Raw genomic sequence first — 21,454 nt, 5'->3', positions numbered from 1 at the left:
GCCAAAATCCACTAATCACATACGAGCACATATAAACACATATAATAAATAATTAAAATAATTATAGCAAAAAATCGGCTGTTAAAGAGAATAGAGAAAGGACGGGAAGAAAGAAGAGCTAAAGAGGAGAAAAGAAGAGGGAGCTTGGGGAAACCAAAGTAAAGGGGAAGATCGGAGTTAGGAAGCTTAACTTTTGAATTCTAAGGTAAAGGGGAAATGTTATGTTCTTCATTGGTTTATGAACAATTTAGGGTTTTAGGTTATGTTTGTTCTTGCCTTTTTCATGAAATGGTTGTTGATTTAAGTTGATTTTCCTACTCCTTTAATTCTGGTTATGTTTAATATATGAAAAGTGATATAATCATGTTGTTGCATGAAAATCCATGTTTGGTTGTGATAAGTTGATGTTTAAGTGTTTTTAGCTTAACTGAGTGAAAATCATGGAGTTGTTGATGACTATTGCTTAATCCATGATCTATCACTTTTCTATGACATTGGATAAGTGTATGTGATGGAATTTTGCTGTTGTTGATTGGTTATGATGTTTACGTGTGAGTTGTTATGAGAAAATGGGTTTTTGAATGATAAGTTGTTTTGGATGATAATTAAGCTAATTTGATGTTGAAAAGAAGTGGAATTAAGTTGATTAACATGTAATTAAGGTGTAAGTAATTAGATAACATTAGTTTGAGGTTTTCAGACGAAATTGGTGCGAATTGGATCAAAAAAATGGTGCCGAAACGGTATTTCCTGTGAAAACACAGAAAATCAGCATTTTCCTCACCTGAGGTTGGCACGACCGTGTGCCCTAGTGGCACGGCTCTGCGTGATGTTCCTGTTTGGTCTACCGACTTTTTCTATAGTTTCTCTCTAAATATTTAGGGTCAATTAAGTTTTTAGTCCCTATAAATATTCACAGTTTTGTTTTTAGTCTATACAAAATAAAATCACACTTTTTAGTCTCATGTGACATTTTCTTTAAGCATTTTAGGGATCAAAACTGTTGATGAAATTTTTTGACAGTAACTAAAAGTGCTGATGGAAAAATTTATAGGGACTAAAAATGCTGATGGAAAATTTTATAGGATTTAAAAAGTGTGATTTTATTTTGTAAGGATTAAAAACAAAACTGTAAATATTTATAAGGACTAAAAACTTAATTAACCCAAATATCTATAGTTTCAAGTATTTCTTCAATGGAGTTCAAATTTCGTGCGGTCTTGGACATTTGATTTTTGTTGTTGCTTTGAGAGTTTCTACTTCGTGTTTCATTTATCATACTTTTTCAATTTGGATTGAGACCCTCTTTGTAAGAAAAAAATAATAATATCAAGGTGTAACATTTTTATTTTTATTTTTTGCTAAATAAATATTTTATTTCAGTTTCATCCTTCTTGTAAAATCTTGTTTTTAAAATTCATCATTATTTAATGAATGGAATAATTGAATTTAATAATAATTTTCAATTTTAGCTATCCTGATTTAAATCTTAAATCAATTACAAATATTTTGTCCAAAACTATTCAAACTTAATTTTCTTCATCATGAAGGCTGACTATGACTTTCAATCGATAAAAATAGACAAATATACACATCAGTAACCATTTGAATTAGAATTCTGCTCTTCTCCCATCACATTTTGTTCGTTTCCAACCAAACTTCCTAAAATACCCCTGCGTGAGTTAACTTACGCTGGACATAACAACCGCTTGAGTTAACTCACGTAGAAGTTAAACATGAAAAAACACCCGCTTGAATTAACTCACATAGATTAACAGTAGTGTGAGTTAAATCACGCAACGTGAGTTAACTCACGCAGGGTCATTTTCAAAAGTTTGGTTGGGAAGGAGCAAAACGTGTTAGGAGAAGAGTGGAATTCAATTATGGGTGTACATGGGCTGGTTTGGGTTGGATTTGGCCTTACCCAAGACCCAATCCATATAGGATACTCTAGTTTGGTGAGGTAAAATAACCATCCATTACACTATTGAGCCGGTTTGGGCAAACCCACTGAATTCTGGTTTGGATTGGGTTGGGTAGTGGTTTACCCAAATTATTTTTATGTTTTTTTTGTTAATATTAAATTAATAAATGACGAGTCTTCATATTTTTTTCATAAAAATTACTCAACTTTTTATTTTCTAAAAAAAATTGTAGAACATATTTTCACTATATTTTAGTGTAAAAAAATAATAAATGATAAATATCAAATAATGAATTTCATCATAAAATACTTGCAACAAATTAAAGTTGCATGACATAAAATTGCATTAGCATCAAAACAACCAAAAAGTGCAACATCCGAATTTGTAACTATAACATGTTTTGATTTTCAATATAGAGAATGTCTTTTGTCAATTTTGAAAATTAGACTTGATTTGTGACCAAAATCTTTTGTATTCTCCTTCTTCCCAATGAAAATAAAAATAAAATTGTTGGCATTATTGGGTAAGTGGGTTTACTGGGTTTGAGTTTAGTTTTACCCGAAACCCGTTATTTTTTTATGGGCTTTTCATTTTTAAAACCATACTTACCTAATTAACCCAACCCCCTTTTTTTTTTTTTTTGGAATTCTGCTCATTACCCAAACAATATCGCTCATTCCCAAAGTAAAAGTCGAAAATGCCCCTACGCATGTTAACTTGCGTAGCGTGAGTTAACATGCGCTAGTTATAAGGAGAACATAACTTAAGTTACGCAGCGTGAGTTAAGTCACATAGTGTATGTTAACTTGCGTTAAGTACTATTTTCGTTCAAAACCCAGCAGGCAACCGCAAACCTAGTTGTAAGGGCAACGTGACTTACGTTGTGTAGGTAGATAGCACTAGCGTGAGTTAGCTCACGCTACTGACAGTAGCCCAGAATTTGAAATTTTGCACCACTTTTTTTATTTGCTTTGCTTGCCGCACAAGTCACTTATTTATTTTTTCTTTGTTTTTTTTTTTATTGAGTAGACATTGAGTGGCATGGTTGAAAATGTGGCGGAGGATGGCGTTGAGCCGAAACCGGGCAAAAACAAAGGTTCCGGCGAAGGAAAACCAGCCAATGATGTGAATTTTAAAGTGAAAATTCCTTTTCAAGTTGAAGCTCACATAGTTCACAACCAAGCAAAACCGGTACCTACCGGTAACTTTGAAGAGAAGCCTAAACCGGTACCTTCCGGTGTTCGTGTTATTCAAGTAAACACTGGGTCATTTTTTACAACAAATGAAAGATGGAAAGATCGAGAAGAATTACTTGGTTGGGTTCGTCGACAAGCGGGTAGGGCGGGATTTACTATTTCTATAGATAAATCCAGTACTATAGTGCCATACATGACGATGCAATGTGAGAGGAGTGGTGAATACAAGCCACCTAAGACGAGGAAGAACCAAAGCTTGAAGGCACGGGCTCAAGGAAGTGTAATTGTCCGTTTAGGTTGAAATGTTTCTTTGAAAAAAAAACACAAGAATGGTTTTTCATTGTATTAAATTATTACGGATAATTACCGACGAATTTGTGAAATTTGGACCGTTTGGATCGTTTATGTGTGATTACATGATTGTGAGAAAAACAATGTTTTTGAGTAATTTGGATCGATTATGTCGTATTATCCGATAATCTTGTTAAACTGGCGTAATTCGGTTAAGTTATGAATGCGGCGTGATTACGGGTCATTCTACACTTTTCAAGTTTCAGTTCTGTTACTGCACTGCATTTATTGCAGTTTCTGTTGTCTGCTATGAACGTGAGTTAACTAACGTTAGTGCAAATGGCAACGTGAGTTAACTCACGTTGCACAATACACTAGCGCATGTTAACTTGCACTAAGCATTCAACAAATAACTCACAAATAACACTAGCACATGTTAAGTCACGCTATTTATCTTAAGCTACGTTATAATTTGCACTAGTGCATGTTAACATGCGTAGGGGCATTTCAGTCATTTACTTTGGGAATGAGCGAATCCATTTGGGTAATGAGCAGAATTCTTTTTTTTTGTGTGGGTTTGACCGGGTTTTGTGGGTTGATCCATGTACACCCTAATTTGAATGCTATTATGAATAATATTATTAAAATTCTATTAAAATAGAATTTGAAATTGATTAAAAAAATATTAATGTGATGTTTGGTCGATAAAATTAAAATAGTGACATTTAATTTGTTGATATATTTTTGCTAGATAGAATAATTGTGTTTAGAACGAATATAATGCAGGATAAAAACGTAAGCATAAAACCTTAATTTATTAATTTGATTTTGTAAAAAGTTGGGGTGTATTAAAGAGTGTGACTAAGAAAACAATACCCCCATTTCATGTTGTGTAACTTATCCAACATTCTAAAGCCCAAATAATGAAGAGAAAAAAAATTAAAATTTAGACAAAAATAAAAACTGTTGTTCGTTAATCGTTATCGTTATAAACGTAGCATTGTCTCCTGAGTTTAGGTTAGGGTTAGGGTTACCTTCAAAGTGCAAACTCGGCTTCTGAAACAAAGTCTCTACAACTCAACCAACCATGGCTGAACAAGTTAGTTTGTTACCTTCACATCAAGTTAGTTTTAATAAATATATCGATGAACTAACTAATTGTTTTCTGATTTTGAATTTGTAGACTGAGAAGACTTATCTCACTAATGGATCATTAGTTTACGAGGCGGCGTCACAGCGAGAAATCGAGAAGGAAGAAATCCGCCAAAAGATTTTGCGGCAGAAAGAATTGGAGGAGGAGGTGTGGAGGGAGCTTGCAATGGAGAGGACGTTTGGAACCATGCAGAGGTCTGTTGATCACATCGGTGTTTCGCAACCATCATTGATTATGGCCCCTCCTGAAATCAAACATTCTACACAGATTCGTAATAACAAGGACAAAATTATTCTATTGGTAAAGTTTCATAACTTTTTCTATTCTCTTCTATTTGTGTTGTGTAACTGTTATGTTTTAACATTATATTAACAAACTATACGTAGATTTGAACACTTGTAAACTAAAGATTAATCAACTATTTTAACCATTTTTTATTTTTTATTTTAACTATGCTAACGTGTGTAAAACATGAACTCGTATTCTTCTTAAAAAAACATTAACAATATTTTATACTAAATTTTGATTTTGATTAAAATTATTAGTATATATATTATGACTTTGAAATTGCAACACACCCAATAAATCATGTTTATCTTTTTCAGTAACACCAATAATATAGCAAATATAATAATATAAATTATTATCTTTTTTAATAACACCAACAATGTAATATTATTATTATAAGAAAAATTTGTTTAAGAGTGTAATTACAATGATAAAAAGCCAGGTCAAAATCCTCTATTTTCTTTACATACAGAGCATAGTATAAGATTATTTTTTTTATAAGAAACATTTAAGGAGATGAATAGTCCGGTCTAAGGTAAATGAACACATTATTCAGCATTTTTTCACACTATATCATTGCATTGTGTCTCACCCAAGAAAATCAAACATGCTAACTTAAGCATTTATACATATTTTTCTTAGATAATTTTGTGCACTGAAGTTTGTTGTGTAAGTAGATCTGGTAGTAAAATAATTTGTAGGCTACCTTTCATGAATAAAAATTTGTAGGTTACTTGGATCCTTGGTTTTAGGTCAACACAAAATAATGCAATTTAGCATAATGTGATGATAAAATTTGAAATGTTGTGTATTTGAACATGTAGTGAATGTTGAAGTTCTTAATTGGTCAATGAGCATGTGATGTTTAATTGCAGGCTAAGCCAGATATGAGTCTCTATAGTGCAAAGCGAAAAGCGGTGACACAAGATGTTCCTAGCGATGAGCCTTCTGCAATTGGTTTGAACAAAAAGCTGAAGGAGGAGTGGAGTTGTGAACTGTGTCGGATTAATGCCACGAGTGAGAATGGCTTGAATGATCATCTGAATGGTAAGAAGCATAAGGCTAGGGAAGCAAGACAGAAAAGGGAGATTGACAAGCACAACAAGAAAGGTCAAAACACTGTGATAAAGGTTACTGATATAGCTGTTAATACAACGGTATCAGAGGTTGATGCAGGAAAAGATCAAAAGACGACTTCTAATTGTTGCATAGCCTTGAAAGTCATGAATGAGAATGTGGTTGATACAAAATCAAAAAATGAGGAGCAACTTTTGGAGACAATGGTGGATAATGGTGAAAGTGTAGCAGAATCTAAAAATGAGAAGGAGCTCGAGGAAATGACGGTTGATGAAAGAGTAACAGAATCTAAATATGAGGAGCAACTTTTGGAGACGGTGTTGGATAATGGTGTAAGTTTAACAGAATCTAAAAATGAGAAGAAGCTCGAGGAAATGACGGTTGATGAAACAGTAACAGAATCTAAAAATGAGAAGAAGCTCGAGGAAATGACAGTTGATGTAAGTGTAACAGAATCTAAAAATGAGAAGAAGCTCGAGGAAATGATGGTTGATGAAACAGTAACAGAATCTAAAATTGAGGAGAAACTTTTGGAGACGGTGTTGGATAATGGTGTAAGTGTAACAGAATCCAAAGATGAGAAGAAGCTCGAGGAAATGACGGTTGATGAAAGAGTAACAGAATCTAAAAATGAGGAGAAACTCAAGGAAATGACGGTTGATGAAAGAGTAACAGAATCTAAAGATGAGAAGAAGCTCGAGGAAATGACGGTTGATGAAAGAGTAACAGAATCCAAAAATGAGAAGAAGCTCGAGGAAATGACGGTTGATGAAAAAGTAACAGAATCTAAAAATGAGGAGCAACATGCGGAGAAAAACCAAAATGTAGATTTTTTTGAGAGTAAAAAAGGTGCTGCAACTGAGGAAGCAGGGAAGAGTGCATTGACAGAAATGATTAAGGCTAGAGGTTTATGGTGTGAGCTCTGTCAAATTGGCACCAACTCACAAGTTGTGATGGAAAGGCATATAAAAGGGAAAAAACACATAAAGAAAATTAATCATTTCAATAATAAAAATGCAAGTCTTTCATCAACATCCTTTGTATCACCACACACTACTGATGGTGTTAAAAAAGAAACAGACCAAATGATGACACACATGACCAATATTAGAGATGGAATATAATTTTTGAATTTCAAATGAATTACACTTAGTGGTTCAGTCAACAGGAGTTGGAATTTATAAAGGACTATATGAGCACATGCAAGGTGCTATATTGACTTTTTGCAACTTGATATATTTGACGTTTACTTAGGTTTTTATTTTTGTGATTTTGATTATTGATGTAATGGAGCCTTACACAAGGACTCATTTGACCAGATGTTGATGAATTTATTATGTTATATCTTTCATTAGATGTTATTTTTCGCTATAGGTTTTTTGTTTTAATCCTTAACTAGCGCTCTCAGTGTCAACTAAGTCCGTCAATGTAATGCAACTTAGGAATATTGACTAGGTTCAATCTAAATTGCATATGCTAATTAGTCATTACTTAAGGGTAAACATAAATTTCTTTTAGTTGAAATATCTCAAAATTCTTGCTCCAAAAATGTTAATTTTTCTCTTCTTATATGGTAAAGATGAGTCATCAGGCACGATTATATTTAGTTTACGAATGAAGAGAACAACTTTAACGAGGCACGGTCATATTTAGTCATCAAATCATCACATGGGTGTAAGCTCGTGTTGATAACATATTATGAAACTAATGGAATAGAAACAAAAATAGGGAGAAGGAGGGGAACAGAGAATAGAAATAAGTTTTGTATTATTCTCCGGTGTATCAAAGTATGTTACATATAAGCTCTATTTATAGACAAATATAATAACTTAGAGAAAAAATCTAACAGTCTAATAGTATGACTCATTAATCCATTCATCCACTTATAATATTTCATAACATTAACATTTTTATAAATGGGAGAAACAAGCGCCTTGTAAATGGGTAGGGTAAGGTATCAAGGTGCTTTGTGAAGGATCTTCAATTTCAATCCACTGGATCATCTACTTATCTTTCTACTCAAACAATACAAATTAAAATCATTCTTCTCAAATATTAAAAGCATAAGTTGATAACTCTTCCAAGCAACCAACCAAATTGGAACAAACTAAGTTGCCAAAGCACTTCCATGATAAAACCATCCACAAAATAATGACATGTATATACTGCATTTGGTACCCTCTTACGACAAGCAGCTGCATGAAAGATGAGATTTACACCCAAAATTTCTAGATTCTAAAAGTTTTCCCATCGTACAGGAGAGGCGGTTTTCGGTGTCGAGGCAACAACGGAGCCGCTCAGATCGAGTAGTTCGGAATCAGGCTTAATGTAGTCGTAACACATGGAATTGAACCCCGGTTGTTGCATGGTCTTGGACATTATTACTATTATTCTCTGTATCTCTTTTAAATGGTTAACTAGGAGAATGGAAAGCAATAGTAACAAAATCAAATAATTTGTCCTCATGAGCTTAGCTTAATTGGTAGGGATAATACATAATATATACATGGTCCGGGTTCGAACCTCGGACACCAAAAAAAAATCGAATAGTTTATATCTGTGTGTGATGACATGGTTTGGTGTTTAGTTTAATGGCTGAAAAAGAGGAGGTTTGAAGGAAAAAGAGACAAAATAATAGTAACAATGTCCAAAACCATGCAACAGTCAGCTTCAATTCTCTATGTTGCAATTTGCGACCACAGTAAGCTTGATTCCAAACAACTCGATCTCAACGGTCACACTGTTGCTTCAACACTAAAAACCGCCGCAATAGGGTTTCCATTTAGTTACAAACACATTCAAAATAGGAAAGCACAATATCATCAAATGTAGTTATGTGACTATCTAGCTGCCAAAATCCTACAAAAAGTGGCTCCCATAGTATGAATAGGAATTTAAAATATGAATGTGAATTTTTAAACTGTACAACCCTATAACTTAGAGAAACTACCCACAATTTTAAGATCAGTCATCAGCACTCAACCCAGGGAGGAACTGGTTTCAGCAGTTTCATCATCCTCGCTAAAGCTAGATGGCAACTCCACAGCAGATCTACATTATCATAATTGAAATTCATGCTGTTAAGGCTATGCACAATATATTTTGTTCTTCAATGAAGACAGAAATAATGAAAGATAAAGATTGTCACCTCTGAGTTTTCCTTGGTTCAATCTCAGCAGCAGGTTCTTGTTTAATATCATATTGATGAAGTAAATCAAATTTAGCTCGCTTTGCAACCTAAGTTTTAATGTTAAGAAAAGATAAGATACATAAATCAAGATATGTTATACACAAGCTTGGAATGAGGGGAATGAGCTCAAAAGAAAATATTAATAAATAGATTTTGCTAGAGCGCTGCAGCACCATATGACTATAACGTAGCAGAATTTTAAAAAATCATTTTTGTTCCGTGATACGCCAATTGGTAGAATTATTGTCAAATAGTGGTGTTGTAGCACTGTTGATAGCGGAATTTCATCACACCGCTATTTTCTGCGACCACAATTGACAACACCGATAGAAAATCAAATTATCAAATACCACAAATGCAAGTAAGTTATGCATCCAAGACTCACCACAATTTCTCTCGAAGGCATTCGTACTCCATCTGACTCATGATATTCTTTTTTAATCTTTCTAGTCCCATTGAACTTTTCTTCCTGCAAAAAATGCAACCAAGCATACATGTTAAGTCATCTGTAAACAAAAGAAACTGATGATTACACGAAAAGGAAAAATACATAAAGCACAAGTATATTTCTGGACCTTTGCCATCCATTCAGAAAGCCCTCTTTCTTCAGAATCCATAGAAATTCGAGAATTATGCATTGCATTTGAAGGTTCGGATTTTATATATCCACTCCTTTGTACATTCTTGACATTACCGTTATTGTAGCCATGTAGTAGTGGATCTGACTTCATAATCACCAGGTTATTCTCATGATAGCGATTGGGATTAGAAGCAGAATCAGATCTCATCCTTTCAACACCATGCTTAGTGCCTATTCTATGATTTCTAGTGCCATTATAAGAAGGTGCTTCCCCAGTTGAGTCTACGTTCAAATCCACAGGAAAGTTCTTGCCAGGCAAATGATTGGTATGAATTGGACGACCCTGAAAATTTGTTCTTTGTTGAATAAGCTGGTGGGATTTCTTATCCTGGAAATCTTGGGAACTTAATTTGTTCATATATAAATCAATACTCTGCAAATACGTATGGAAAAACAAATAAGTGAGACAAAAGTGATTAGCAATATATTTTTTGAAGAAGCAAAATTAGCTCACCGAAATTGGCACCAGGGAGAATTGAACCTGAGACCTTGAGAGGATCACCCTCCAAGGTCCCAAGGCAACACCACCAGGCCAACCCAAGTGGATTCAAAAGTGATTAACAATTAAACAATGATTTTAAAGAAATCATTACTCATCGTAAGCATGGGTAACATTCAGTGTTGTTGAATAGCAACTCTATCATAGCAGAATTCTAACAAACCACTCTTGTTCCACAATCTATTATTTAGCAGTGTTGTCAGACTGCTGCGATGCGGAATTTAAGCACTGATTTTCATGATTCGTGATTGACAACAATGGTAACATTAAAGATCAGGTTAATGTCCTACTTATGATTAATGTATCATATTTGTTCAAATAGGATGATGAAAAATAAAGGATGAATTCATCATGAACTTCAACTTACAGAGTTTAGACACGATTGCCTGTTTGGGGCACAGTCCTCTGGAGAATTTGAAAGAGAGGGGTTTGCAACATGGTATGTTTCTGCCAAAGCATTCAACAACACGATAACTAGATGCAATCAGATAATAGGTCAAGGACCAATTGACTAAACAGAAATATAAAAGACAATAAACCCTCACAGATAAGTTATGACAAAATTGTTACAGTGAAACATTCAAGTTAGTCATAAATTCTATTATCCAAAACAAGCAAAGACACACTGACAAAAAGATGGGCATGTGATAGACATGTGTGGTTCTTAAAAGAAATATCCATTTTCACAGCCATAATTCATTTGTTTTGACTTGAGAAAGATATATAAAAACAAAACAATATTTCTTTGGGCATTTCCCTCACAAAAAAAAAAAAAAAAAAAATAAAAAAATAGCATCATCTGATAAAGAGCGATATGAGCTCCAAGTCAAGCTACAACGTTCAAAAGTTCAGATCTTGGTTTTAGCCTTGTCTGCAGCTCGAACAATCCTCTTGAACATATGTAATTTTACAAACCATTAATAGTGAGAATTTCAGACAAGGTGCTAACATGTTAAAAATTCATTCAGGACCTCAAATAATCAAAACATAAATGCAAGGTTGTCAAAATCGAGAGTCTACATAGACTCATGAAGGGTCCGTTGGCTCGACTCGTGAACTCGGATATAAAACCTGCAGAAGATATAACTAGTCTTGCAAAACTAATTGAACGGGACTTAAAAAATTGGAAAAACTAAAAGCATATAGTAAACATACCATTAACTGGATTTGCAGTTTGAAATTCAAATGCCCCTGGAGGAATTGTATCAAAATCTACATTAAGTAGTGGGCCATCTTCCAGAAAATGCCTTCCTAACCGATTCTTAACAGCAGTTATAGCAGCATGCTCTATTTCTTTCTTCACTTTTAAATATCCTGATGGTTTATATCCCGTAGGATTTAAGGGTGGAAGAGCTCCATTTGGTGTTGCGTGTCTAGAAAGCTCCATATCATATGGATCCTGTCCTTGGAGATAATACCGTTCTTGCAAAGATGAGCTACTCTCAGGTGATGAGTTATCCGTTTCACTATCATTTTCTGTACAATGGTTTCTAAGTACATATTTCATATCTGCAACCAACACTTCATGATTATAGAGACCATGACTCTCAACCTCTTTGGGATCCAAACACCTGTACTCACCATGCTTAGTGCTTCCACATGAATCTTGCCTTAGTCCACTGACACGGTCTTGAACAACACCACTAGATTGATCTTGTCGTCCATTAGCACATACTTCACCTTTCATCAGTCTCTTATCTTTTAACCTTCTGTGACAAAACCATCCCGAGATTTGCTTTTCTGTCAACGCTAGTTCATTAGCAAGTTCAACTTTCATTTCCTCTGTGGGGTATTTGTGCTCTGGAAACAAAGTCAAAAAAGAAAGTCCTCAAGAACTAAAGCTTAGCATGGTACATTAACCACCTATCCATATGACAAAAGAAGAATACTTTTAAACTGCAGTCTGCAGCCGCAATATAACGGTTTTTAGGTATTCGCAGCGGCATCACAAACAACAGCAATAGCGGCCGCATTTTATCATACTATAAAGGTTCAGAACATAATCACAACCACTATTTAAAACCATGAAAAGAAGTACACTTACCGTTATAAAAATTTTCCAAGGCCATAAGCTGTGCAGGGGTTTTAAGCTTTCTTTTACTATTTTTCTCCGTAGAGGTTGTATTGTCTTCTAATTGCAACTCCATCGGTTCTGAAAACCAAAAGAAAAGCACAAGTTAAGTACACATGTTAGAATGGAAATGAACAAGACAAACACAAGAACGATTCGAATCAGTTTAATGTTGGGAAATTTAATATTTTCCGTAAGAGCTTGAAATCTGCCTTTTCTGATCTAGAAGCAGAAAGAAACATGTTTTTGTCAAATACTGAAAAGAAATTGTGAAAGGAGCATGCATAACTCGGAACCTGCTTCAATGAAATAGATCCTCCCCTAATAATCTTAAGTTGTTGAGAACTGGTTTAACAAGATCACTAAAAACATAAAGCAAAAGAATTTCATTCTTAGCTGGCAGCAAAATTTCTTTTCTCAGTTCATAAACAGAACATCATAGCCAGGCATTTCTTTCTACCCTCGCAATCCTTCTTCGCAAAAACCATTCAACAAAATACTTTACATAAGTTATCTCATACACATTTTTTCTTTTTTGGAAACTCATATCCGGCATAAGGAGCGACTAATTCGAGGGACCAATCTCATTGTCCACTAGCGGGGAGCCCAATTGAAGTCAGAGCAAAGTCATGTATGAACTGGACCAACACAAGTACTGTTGGCCCCTGGGGGATTCGAACTCAGACCTATAGAGGAGCAAGCCTTCACCACTAGGCCAACCCCTTAGAATTTATCTCATATACACATATTTATATTTATATATTATGAAACCAAAACATGTGATTTGAAAGAAAGTTACAAACCAAAAAAAAAAAAAAAGGGAATTAGTCACTTTAGTCCCTGAATGGGAAATGAGTAGTCACTTTAGTCTCTGAATGCAGAGAAATTGCAAAACAGTCCCTAAATCTAGACTTTGTTGGTCAATTTCAGGGACTAAAGTGACTAACGGAGTCTACATTCAGTGACTAAATTGACTAACGGAGTCTACATTCAGTGACTAAATTGACTAACGGAGTTTGCATTCAGGGACTAAATTGACTAACAGAGTCTACATTCAGGGACTATTTTACAATTTATCTGCATTCAAGGACTAAAGTGACGACTCTTTTCCCATTCAAGGACTAAAGTGGCTAATCTCCCAAAAATAAAAGCTCAAAATTAACATTACCTAACAAAATGCAACATACAGAAAGTAGATCCAATAACAAAAGAAAAACAAGTTAAAATTAGGGTTTAAAAAAATGTGTAAGAACTAAATATTTATTTTTATATTTGGACAAAAAGCTAAATATTTGAACACCTAAAATATTAAGAAAAATTCAACTAATTCCCTGAAAAATAATCCACCATTACAAAAACCTTCCCCCAAAATGGAAACAATGCATGAACATGAATCAATCATAAGAAAGAAAGATAAAAAGTAAAAGCAAAAAAAAAAAAAAATCTGTTACAATACCTTCCATATGGCTGTGAGAAATTCTGGTGAATCTCCTTATTATCACCAAGTTTTAGGGGTAAAGGTGCAAACTTTATCACTGGCTTCTCATAAAAAAGAGAACCATTTGAACAAAACCAAAGCAGAATGCAGAATTTATATGTGGGGCATTAAATTTGACCCTTTGATTAAGGCAAGAAAAATTAGGGTGAAAAAAAGGGAACTTGTTTTGTTCTCTGTGCATGAATGGTTCTTGCTAGAATCAAATTTTGCAGGATATTTTTCTTCCTATCATTGTAAAAGAATATTAAAATTTTGTTCTGTTTTTCGGTTTTAATTATTGAATTGGATTTGATTTGCTTCTCTGTGTTTTTTATTTCCAGAATGAGTGTGGAGAAAAGGAAAGAAAACTCAACCTTACTCAAAAAACAGAAAGAAAAATAAAATTGAATAAACAGTTCAATTTTTTTTTTTTTTTGGTTTTCTAATTATAGGGTTAAATTAGTATAATATATAATCAAATTCATTCTTAGTCGTCATAAAATAAATTAACATGTTTTAATTTTGATAAAACTTTTTCTAAATATAGTTTTTGTCATTGTTAAATTAAAATTTGTTTAATTATTCTTAAATTTTTTAAAGTTTTTAATTAATTTTTAAAAGACTTGTTTATAAGATTATAAAAAGATCATCCATTAAAGATAAGCTCAATTTTATTTAAGAGACTAAAATAGAATATATTACTGAAAGCCTGAAGATTTCAGCACAAAGAGTGCCAAAATCTCTGCGGAAATAGTATCAATTACAACCAAAACCAAACGGGGAACCATAAAAGAAAGCTACCTTGTTACATAATAATTTCCAAGCAAGGTAAAAGATTTAACCACCATGTATGGTAGGAGAAACCAAAACTATGATGATTCGCTTTCAACCACCAATAAGATTGAAGCTTAACTTTATCTAGCAATTGATTAATCGAAGCTTTTGTTTGGTGAAAAACCCAAGCATTCATTTCAAGCCAAATCACCCACGCATAAGATAACCTTATAAGATTAAAAGCGAAGCGATTGTTTTTTTAGAAGCCTCCTAAGATGCCAAATTGATATAAATGGTTTGGCACATGTTCAGGAAACACTATGTGGTAACTAAGCCAGTGAGCAATATAGTACCAAAGTTTACCAAAAAAATCACTAGAGAGAAATAAGTGCTTAGCATCCTCCATCATACCGCATCCACCCACGCAAAACTGAGCATTTTGAAGTAAAAGGGGTCTTTTAATTAGATTGTCCGTTGTTGGTAATCTATCACGCAACAGACGCCAAGCAAAGAGACTAATTTTCACGGGCACTTCCTTGTTCCAAATTTCTGTCGAGTGAGCTGCTGCCAAGATGCTGCTGTTTGGTGTCAATAGATGGTTATAAGCACTTGTGACGTTATAAGTGTTGGAAGCATGTGAGGGCCAAATCCACCTGTCAGAATGGTTAGGTTGCAAAACAATATTAGTTAAAACATCACAACACTCCCGCACCTTCTCCTCCCATGCGAATAAACGACGCCGCCACTTCCAAGCTTCCCCTTCTTCCCCATCCAAGCGAATACATTTCATTCACCGTTGCCATTTTATTAGTAGCAAGATCAAAAAGGCGGTCAAAACTATTCTTCAAAACTAACCCATCAATCCAAGGATCCCACCAAAATAAAGCATTAAAACCATCAGCGACCTCCCGCACAATATATCATCAAACCACTACCCACCTCCCACATCAGCCCCATTTTTTATATTTATTAATTTATTCCACCAAACAGAGTTAAACCGCCCCTCCTCTGCGATTAGACCTCCTACCTCCCCATATCTACCTGCTAAAACTCTATACCACAAACTCCTATTTTCAACCCGCATATGCCAACACCATTCACCAAGTAAAGCCAAATTAAACTCTCGAATCCTCTGCACTCCTAAGCCTCCATTATCCTTTTTGGAACAAATAGTGTCCCAGTTAATCCAAGAAATTTTCCTAACCTCCTCACACACACACACCCCCCCCCCCCCCCCCCCCCCAAAAAAAAAAAAAATAGATTCAATAGAGGAAATGATACATGCGGGAGCTTTGAAGAAGGAAAGAAAGTAGACCGGAAGAGAGGACAAGACAGACTTTAGAAGAACTAAACGGCCACCCAAAGATAGATTTTTGGTCTTCCAACCAGATAATCTGGATTTAATACGGTCAATCAAAGGTTGCCAAAATTTTAATTTGCAAGAATCACCACCTATAGCCAGCCCCAGATGGAAATGAGCTCTGCCCAATTTACAATGAACAACAGAGGCTGCCTCGGCCAACCAAGAATCATGAATATTAACACCTACTAACATATTTTTGTGGAAGTTAACTTTGAGACCAGAAGTCGCTTCAAAGAGAAGGAGAATAGCTTTCAAAGCTCTAATATTAGCCCAACTTCGATCCCCAATTAACAAGGTGTCATCAACAAATTGTAAATGAGTGATGGAAACAAGATTATTATTAGCGCCCACCTTGTAACCAGAAAATAGTCCAGCCTCTACTAAAGCATTCATCATGAAATTTAATCCTTCAGCAGCTTTTAAAAAAAGAAAGGGAGAAAGAGGGTCCCCTTGCCTCAACCCTCGTTCAAATTTGAATTCATCAGTTGGGATGCGATTAACAAGAACAGATCCTGAGGCCGTACTGATGCATTCCATAATCCACTTACGCCATAAGGATGGAAAATTCATTTTTTTCATTACTACTTCAAGGTAGAACCAATCAATTGAGTCAAAAGCCTTCTTAAAATCAACTTTGAATAAGAGCAAAAAATTTTCAAGCTTTTAGCGTCTTCCACAATCTCATTAGCAATGAGGATACCGTCAAGAATCTGTCTACCATGGATAAAAGCTGATTGAGTTTCTGAAATAACACTAGACATAACCCTTCACAATCTATTTGAGAGGACCTTTGATAGAACTTTGTATAAACTTCCAACCATAGAAATTGGTCGGAAATCATTCAAGCGTTGAGGACACTCAACTATTGGAATTAAAGCAATAAAAGTATTGTTGATACCTTTTGACAATTTCCCATTCCTGTGAAAATAAAATATAAAGCGCATAAAATCATAGCGGAATTCCGACAAGAAACCCTTAACAAAACCCATATAAACACCATCTAGTCCAGGACTTTTGAAACTGTCACAATCCCAAATAGCTTTCTTAACTTCCTCAACTGAAAAAGGTTTGGTTAGCTCTCCACACTGACCTACATTAAGCATATTAAAATTGAGATTCTCAATGCTAGGTCTTTCGGCTACCACAGATCGGAAATGAGATGAGAAATGATTAAAAACCAGTCCCTAAATTTCTTCCACGCCTTCAACAGTAGTGCCATCAACAATCAAAGAAAATATGGAATTTGGTCGCCGCATATAGGACATAATGCAATGAAAATACTTAGAGTTAGCATCGCCCTCTTTCAACCAAAGTAATCTAGATTTCTGCCATTGCATGCTGGTGTTAATGCGTGATAAGGAACATAAATTTGCTGATAGAGAATGAAGCTCCTCAATTTCTTCTAGTAAAAGATCATCGTCCTCCCCTTTAACATCTAGAAAAGCAATCCAATCTTGAACATTGCTTAAACGACCTTCAAGGTTTTGAGTGTGATTCTGATGCCAAGTGTTCAGGTTTCCCATCCCTCAATATGAAATGATTGCAAATTATCTTTAACAAACTATTTGTAACCTGATAAATCACCCCAACACTTCAAAATGCGCCTAGGGCGAGGGCCCAAATTTTCTTCATCCATAGATAGCAAAATGAGGCAATGACCAGAAAGACCACAATTTAAAGCACGTTGCATTAAATTAGGCCAATAAGCACACAAGTCCTCTAAAAGATGAAAGCGATCAAGACGGCCCATAGAGACGCCATCCCCTCTAAACCAAGTATAATTTCTACCACAAAGAGGAAGATCTAAAAGGATGTTACTATCAATGAAATGATTGAAATGAGAATAATCTTCAACAAAAGTGCCAACCACTTTGCTCTTGCGTTCAACTTGAGACTGAATAACATTAAAATCACCACAAACACACCAACTTGATTCTTGAAAATTTCTAATAACCGACCCAAGTTGATTCCAAACATCCTGCCGCCGAAGGGGGTCACACGGAGTATATACATTTGCAAGAGAAAATTCGGCCCCATTTTTCAACATTTTTACTTGAATAATAACAGCGTGAGCCATGCTCCTAGTAATCAATAGATCAACTTCAGCCATGTCCCAAATAGTTAAAATGCCACCAGAAGCCCCCACGGATGGTTTGTAAGAGAAACCATAATTTGGATTACCCCATAGTGAAGCACAAAAAAAAATCATTAATAATTTCCAACTTAGTTGGTGAGATTTCACATTTAATAATAATAAGTATATAATTCATTAAAAGAATTTCACAAAACATAACAACATCAATTCATCATTAGCAATACTAATAAACAATAATTTAAGTAAGAGAATTTATCAACACAAAACAACGACAAATCATCATCAACAATGCTTCACATAATTCCAACTATAAATCATCAATTAACTTCGATCAACAATGCAACAACAACAACTCAACGATGCAACAACAACGACAACTCAATGATGCAACAAGAACGACTCATCAAATGCAATATGCATGTGGTACCATCAAAGCATCAAGCTCCCTACAACAGAGCATCAAGCTCCCTTCGATTAAATAATAGAGCATCAAGCTCCCTTCGCTAATGTCATAGTTCGACATGTTAGGCTACAACCCCCTTCGCTAAAAATGATTATGTGTTGACACAACCAATGCAACAACAACGACAACGACAACAACAACAACGACTTCGCATTATGACTTCATAATTTATTAATCATGAACAATATCATATTCATCATCATATACATTCATATAATAATTCATCAATCATGAATAACATCATATAACATCATATTCATCAACATATACATTCATATAATAACTCATCATACATCTTCGTAAAAACATAATAAATTATCGAAAAAATATTTTCATGCCAAACCAAGACTACTGGAAAGATAACACAATTATCAACAACTTTCATGTTTATACCAAAGACCAATTCAAAACAGAAACGTATGAAACAGACGCAAGAATACGAAATAGGGCAGGCTGCCACTGAACAACTCGCGAGGCGAGCCATTCTACTCGCTATGGCGAGTTCAACTTATGGACCACTCGCCATGGTGACCAAGGTACTCGCCGTGGCGAGCTAAATCTGATAGCTCTCAGGAACTTGACATTTTTCACCAAAAAATCCCATTTTTAACTTCCCTATGCCCAAATTTGATTTCAAAACTTGTGTAAACATTTCTAAACATGAAAAGGCACTCAAAACCATATAAAACTTGGACCAAAACATTATTTCTAGGAAATCACTATTTTTTACTACTGATCAGTCGCGAGGCGAGTAGAACACTCGCCATGGCGAGTTGACATCTAAGTCACTCGCTAGGCGAACATGAATCAGAGTAAACATTATTTCTACGAAATCACTATTATTAATGAATGATCTAAGTCACTTGTAACACCCCGTTTTCCCAACTTGAATTTTTTTACATAAATCAGAGTAAACAACTAAAACAGGATGCTACACTTCTTTTAAATATAAATATAGTAAAGTAACTATTTATTTCAATCATCTCATGTCATCAATTTAAATCTCAATGCAGCGGAAAACATTTAAATTCAACATCGTGTTGGCACAACGACCTCAATTTAAACAACTTATTAAAATCCAGTCCAAATAAATCTTCAACATAAATACATAATAAATATGTAACACATGGAAAACAAGCAAGATCCCCATCCCGTTACGTATCAGAGCGACCCTAAGACGACACGTGAGAGATTCAACTCACTTCAACAAGTATTCTTGATTACCTGCAAGTTACCCACGTAGAGGCAACATTTCCAAGCAGAAAGGGTGAGATTTCACATTCATTAATAATAAGCATATAATTCATCAAATGCATTTAACAAGTTAAACATCACCAGTTAATAATAATAATTCTTCATATAGTACTTCATTAATAATTCATTGAAAAATGACAACTTAAAGACAACGACAATCAAGTTCTAAGTGAGTTTGTGTGTGTAGTCCAACCATTTTCTTGCTCCTGTATAAGATAGATATTATGAGGAAACATGTTCTAATCCTAGCACTAAACCAACCGAGAAAAGTCTTTTCTTTATTTCATATATTCTTTGAACTTCGGTTTGCATCGATCCATACCCACCGTTCATCATTATAGTTTCCACCGGCTTCTTGTTCATGGTGTTGTGCACCTACCTCCTCTTCATCACCTCCATCATCTTGTACATGTGGATTAGTACCAACATAATGCAAATTTTCCACCACCTCCGGATTAGTTATGTCTGGATTAGGTAGAATAATAAAACAATTAGCTCTATTAATTCTCCATTCATATTGGTAATTGTGAGTAGGGTCATGGGTTCTAAGGAAGGACAAAGTAGTGAGAGTATATAAGTATAGATAATAGTACCCCTCTATCCTCTTGATCCCTTGATTCACACTCACCCCAAACTTTCTAGCAATAAAAGTGATGATTCTACCTACCACTGTATCATCTTTATCATCCAGTTTCTTTCTAGCAATTGAAACAAGATAATAAGCGAATAATAGCAAATGTTAACAGGGTGGTTATAAAGCATAACTCACAACATAAACAGCACAACAATCCTCATCATTCGTACCTCTTTCCTACCCTATATGGTGCAAGCCATAACCTTGGGAAGGTGCCTAAGAACAGGGTTGTGAATTTATTCAACAACCTAATCATATGTTCATCTATTTCTAGTCTATCCATAGCGTTAACATCAGGGTACCTGCAAGGAGAGATAGTTCTAGAGATTAGAGATTTAAACATATTCCTTTGCTCGGGATCCTTGAGTTCGATCCCATGATTGCGGGCTATTGATTGCTTCTTGCTTGCACCTCTTCTGAAGGCTTCAATCTCTTTACCTTTCCTCTTTGATTCCATTTGACCTTAGTTGACTTGGTGTGGATTTTGGGTGAAGGTTAGGGTTTGGCAAGGTTTTGTGTGGGAAGGGTTGGTTTAGTGATGGGGTTGTAGTTTAAGTGAAGTTTAAGAGTTGAATGATGGAGTTTGGTGAAGAATTTGTGGGATTTGTGGAGTTATGAAGGTTTGAAATTTGGGTGTTAATGGAGTTTTAGAGAGAAGTAGGAGAGAAGAAAGAGTTGTGGTGAGTGAATGGGAAAGAAAAGGGAAAAACAGTTTTTAGGAGGGGAGGGGACAGGCACGGCCGTGCCAAGCTTCTAGAATTTTGGGTTTGGGAAGGCTGGGCTCAGGCACGGGCCGTGCCAGTCTTTCTGGTCAAGGGGGTCAAAATTTTTCTCCTTTTTCGCATCATATTTGGACAAAAACCTACAAAACAAATTAAAAGAACACAAAAAAAAAAACAATTAAAACTCGTGGATTGCCTCCCGCGAAGCGCTTGTTTAAAGTCATTAGCTTGATAATTCAAAGGTTTCTCTATCCTACCCAATCTTTCACAAAGAGACAATGGCATCAAACTGACATTCTCCCCCAAATCACACATGACTCTTTCTATAATCTTGGATCCTAT

At 35.0% G+C, this 21,454-nt stretch overlaps 3 protein-coding genes across 3 annotated transcripts; 1 reads left to right on the top strand and 2 right to left on the bottom strand.

Moving 5' to 3' along the window:
- Window positions 1-4,183: 4,183 nt before the first annotated feature.
- LOC25488907 (spindle pole body component 110) lies at window positions 4,184-7,388 on the top strand. Its single transcript, XM_024779255.2, has 3 exons — window positions 4,184-4,511; window positions 4,596-4,865; window positions 5,729-7,388. Exons 1-3 carry the CDS (start codon window positions 4,500-4,502, stop codon window positions 7,052-7,054), a joined length of 1,608 nt encoding a protein of 535 aa, XP_024635023.1. The 5' UTR covers window positions 4,184-4,499; the 3' UTR covers window positions 7,055-7,388.
- A 654-nt stretch (window positions 7,389-8,042) lies between these two features.
- Window positions 8,043-14,194, bottom strand: LOC25488906 (homeobox-DDT domain protein RLT1). Its single transcript, XM_013604064.3, has 8 exons — window positions 13,787-14,194; window positions 12,304-12,411; window positions 11,415-12,059; window positions 10,627-10,706; window positions 9,696-10,133; window positions 9,506-9,589; window positions 9,079-9,167; window positions 8,043-8,981 (listed from the first exon to the last, which is right to left on the bottom strand). The coding sequence occupies exons 1-8, from the start codon at window positions 13,791-13,793 to the stop codon at window positions 8,909-8,911; spliced, it is 1,524 nt and encodes a 507-aa protein (XP_013459518.1). The 5' UTR covers window positions 13,794-14,194; the 3' UTR covers window positions 8,043-8,908.
- Window positions 14,195-16,711: 2,517 nt separating this feature from the next.
- On the bottom strand, window positions 16,712-17,467 carry LOC112420111 (uncharacterized). The gene is made up of 2 exons (XM_024778749.1): window positions 17,146-17,467; window positions 16,712-17,034 (listed from the first exon to the last, which is right to left on the bottom strand). The coding sequence occupies exons 1-2, from the start codon at window positions 17,465-17,467 to the stop codon at window positions 16,712-16,714; spliced, it is 645 nt and encodes a 214-aa protein (XP_024634517.1).
- Between the last annotated feature and the right edge of the window lie 3,987 nt (window positions 17,468-21,454).

Source organism: Medicago truncatula, chromosome 3, assembly GCF_003473485.1.
Source record: "Medicago truncatula cultivar Jemalong A17 chromosome 3, MtrunA17r5.0-ANR, whole genome shotgun sequence".
In the NCBI taxonomy this organism is placed as follows: Eukaryota; Viridiplantae; Streptophyta; class Magnoliopsida; order Fabales; family Fabaceae; genus Medicago; species Medicago truncatula.
Note: the sequence above shows the minus strand (reverse complement) of the source record. Positions and strands in the feature narration are given on the sequence as shown.

What these genes read in the sequence shown, in the direction of transcription:
- LOC25488906 (XM_013604064.3), bottom strand. An exon ending in TTTCTGAATGGATGGCAAAG is followed by an intron (nt 9,590 to 9,695) that starts GTCCAGAAATAT and finishes CATTTTTTGCAG; the next exon opens with GAAGAAAAGTTCAATGGGAC. An exon ending in TGCCTTCGAGAGAAATTGTG is followed by an intron (nt 9,168 to 9,505) that starts GTGAGTCTTGGA and finishes ATTAAAACTTAG; the next exon opens with GTTGCAAAGCGAGCTAAATT.
- LOC112420111 (XM_024778749.1), bottom strand. Translation starts at nt 17,467, where the DNA reads ATGGGAAACCTGAACACTTGGCATCAGAATCACACTCAAAACCTTGAA. An exon ending in TGATGGCACTACTGTTGAAG is followed by an intron (nt 17,035 to 17,145) that starts GCGTGGAAGAAA and finishes TGCTTAATGTAG; the next exon opens with GTCAGTGTGGAGAGCTAACC.
- LOC25488907 (XM_024779255.2), top strand. An exon ending in AGGACAAAATTATTCTATTG is followed by an intron (nt 4,866 to 5,728) that starts GTAAAGTTTCAT and finishes GTTTAATTGCAG; the next exon opens with GCTAAGCCAGATATGAGTCT.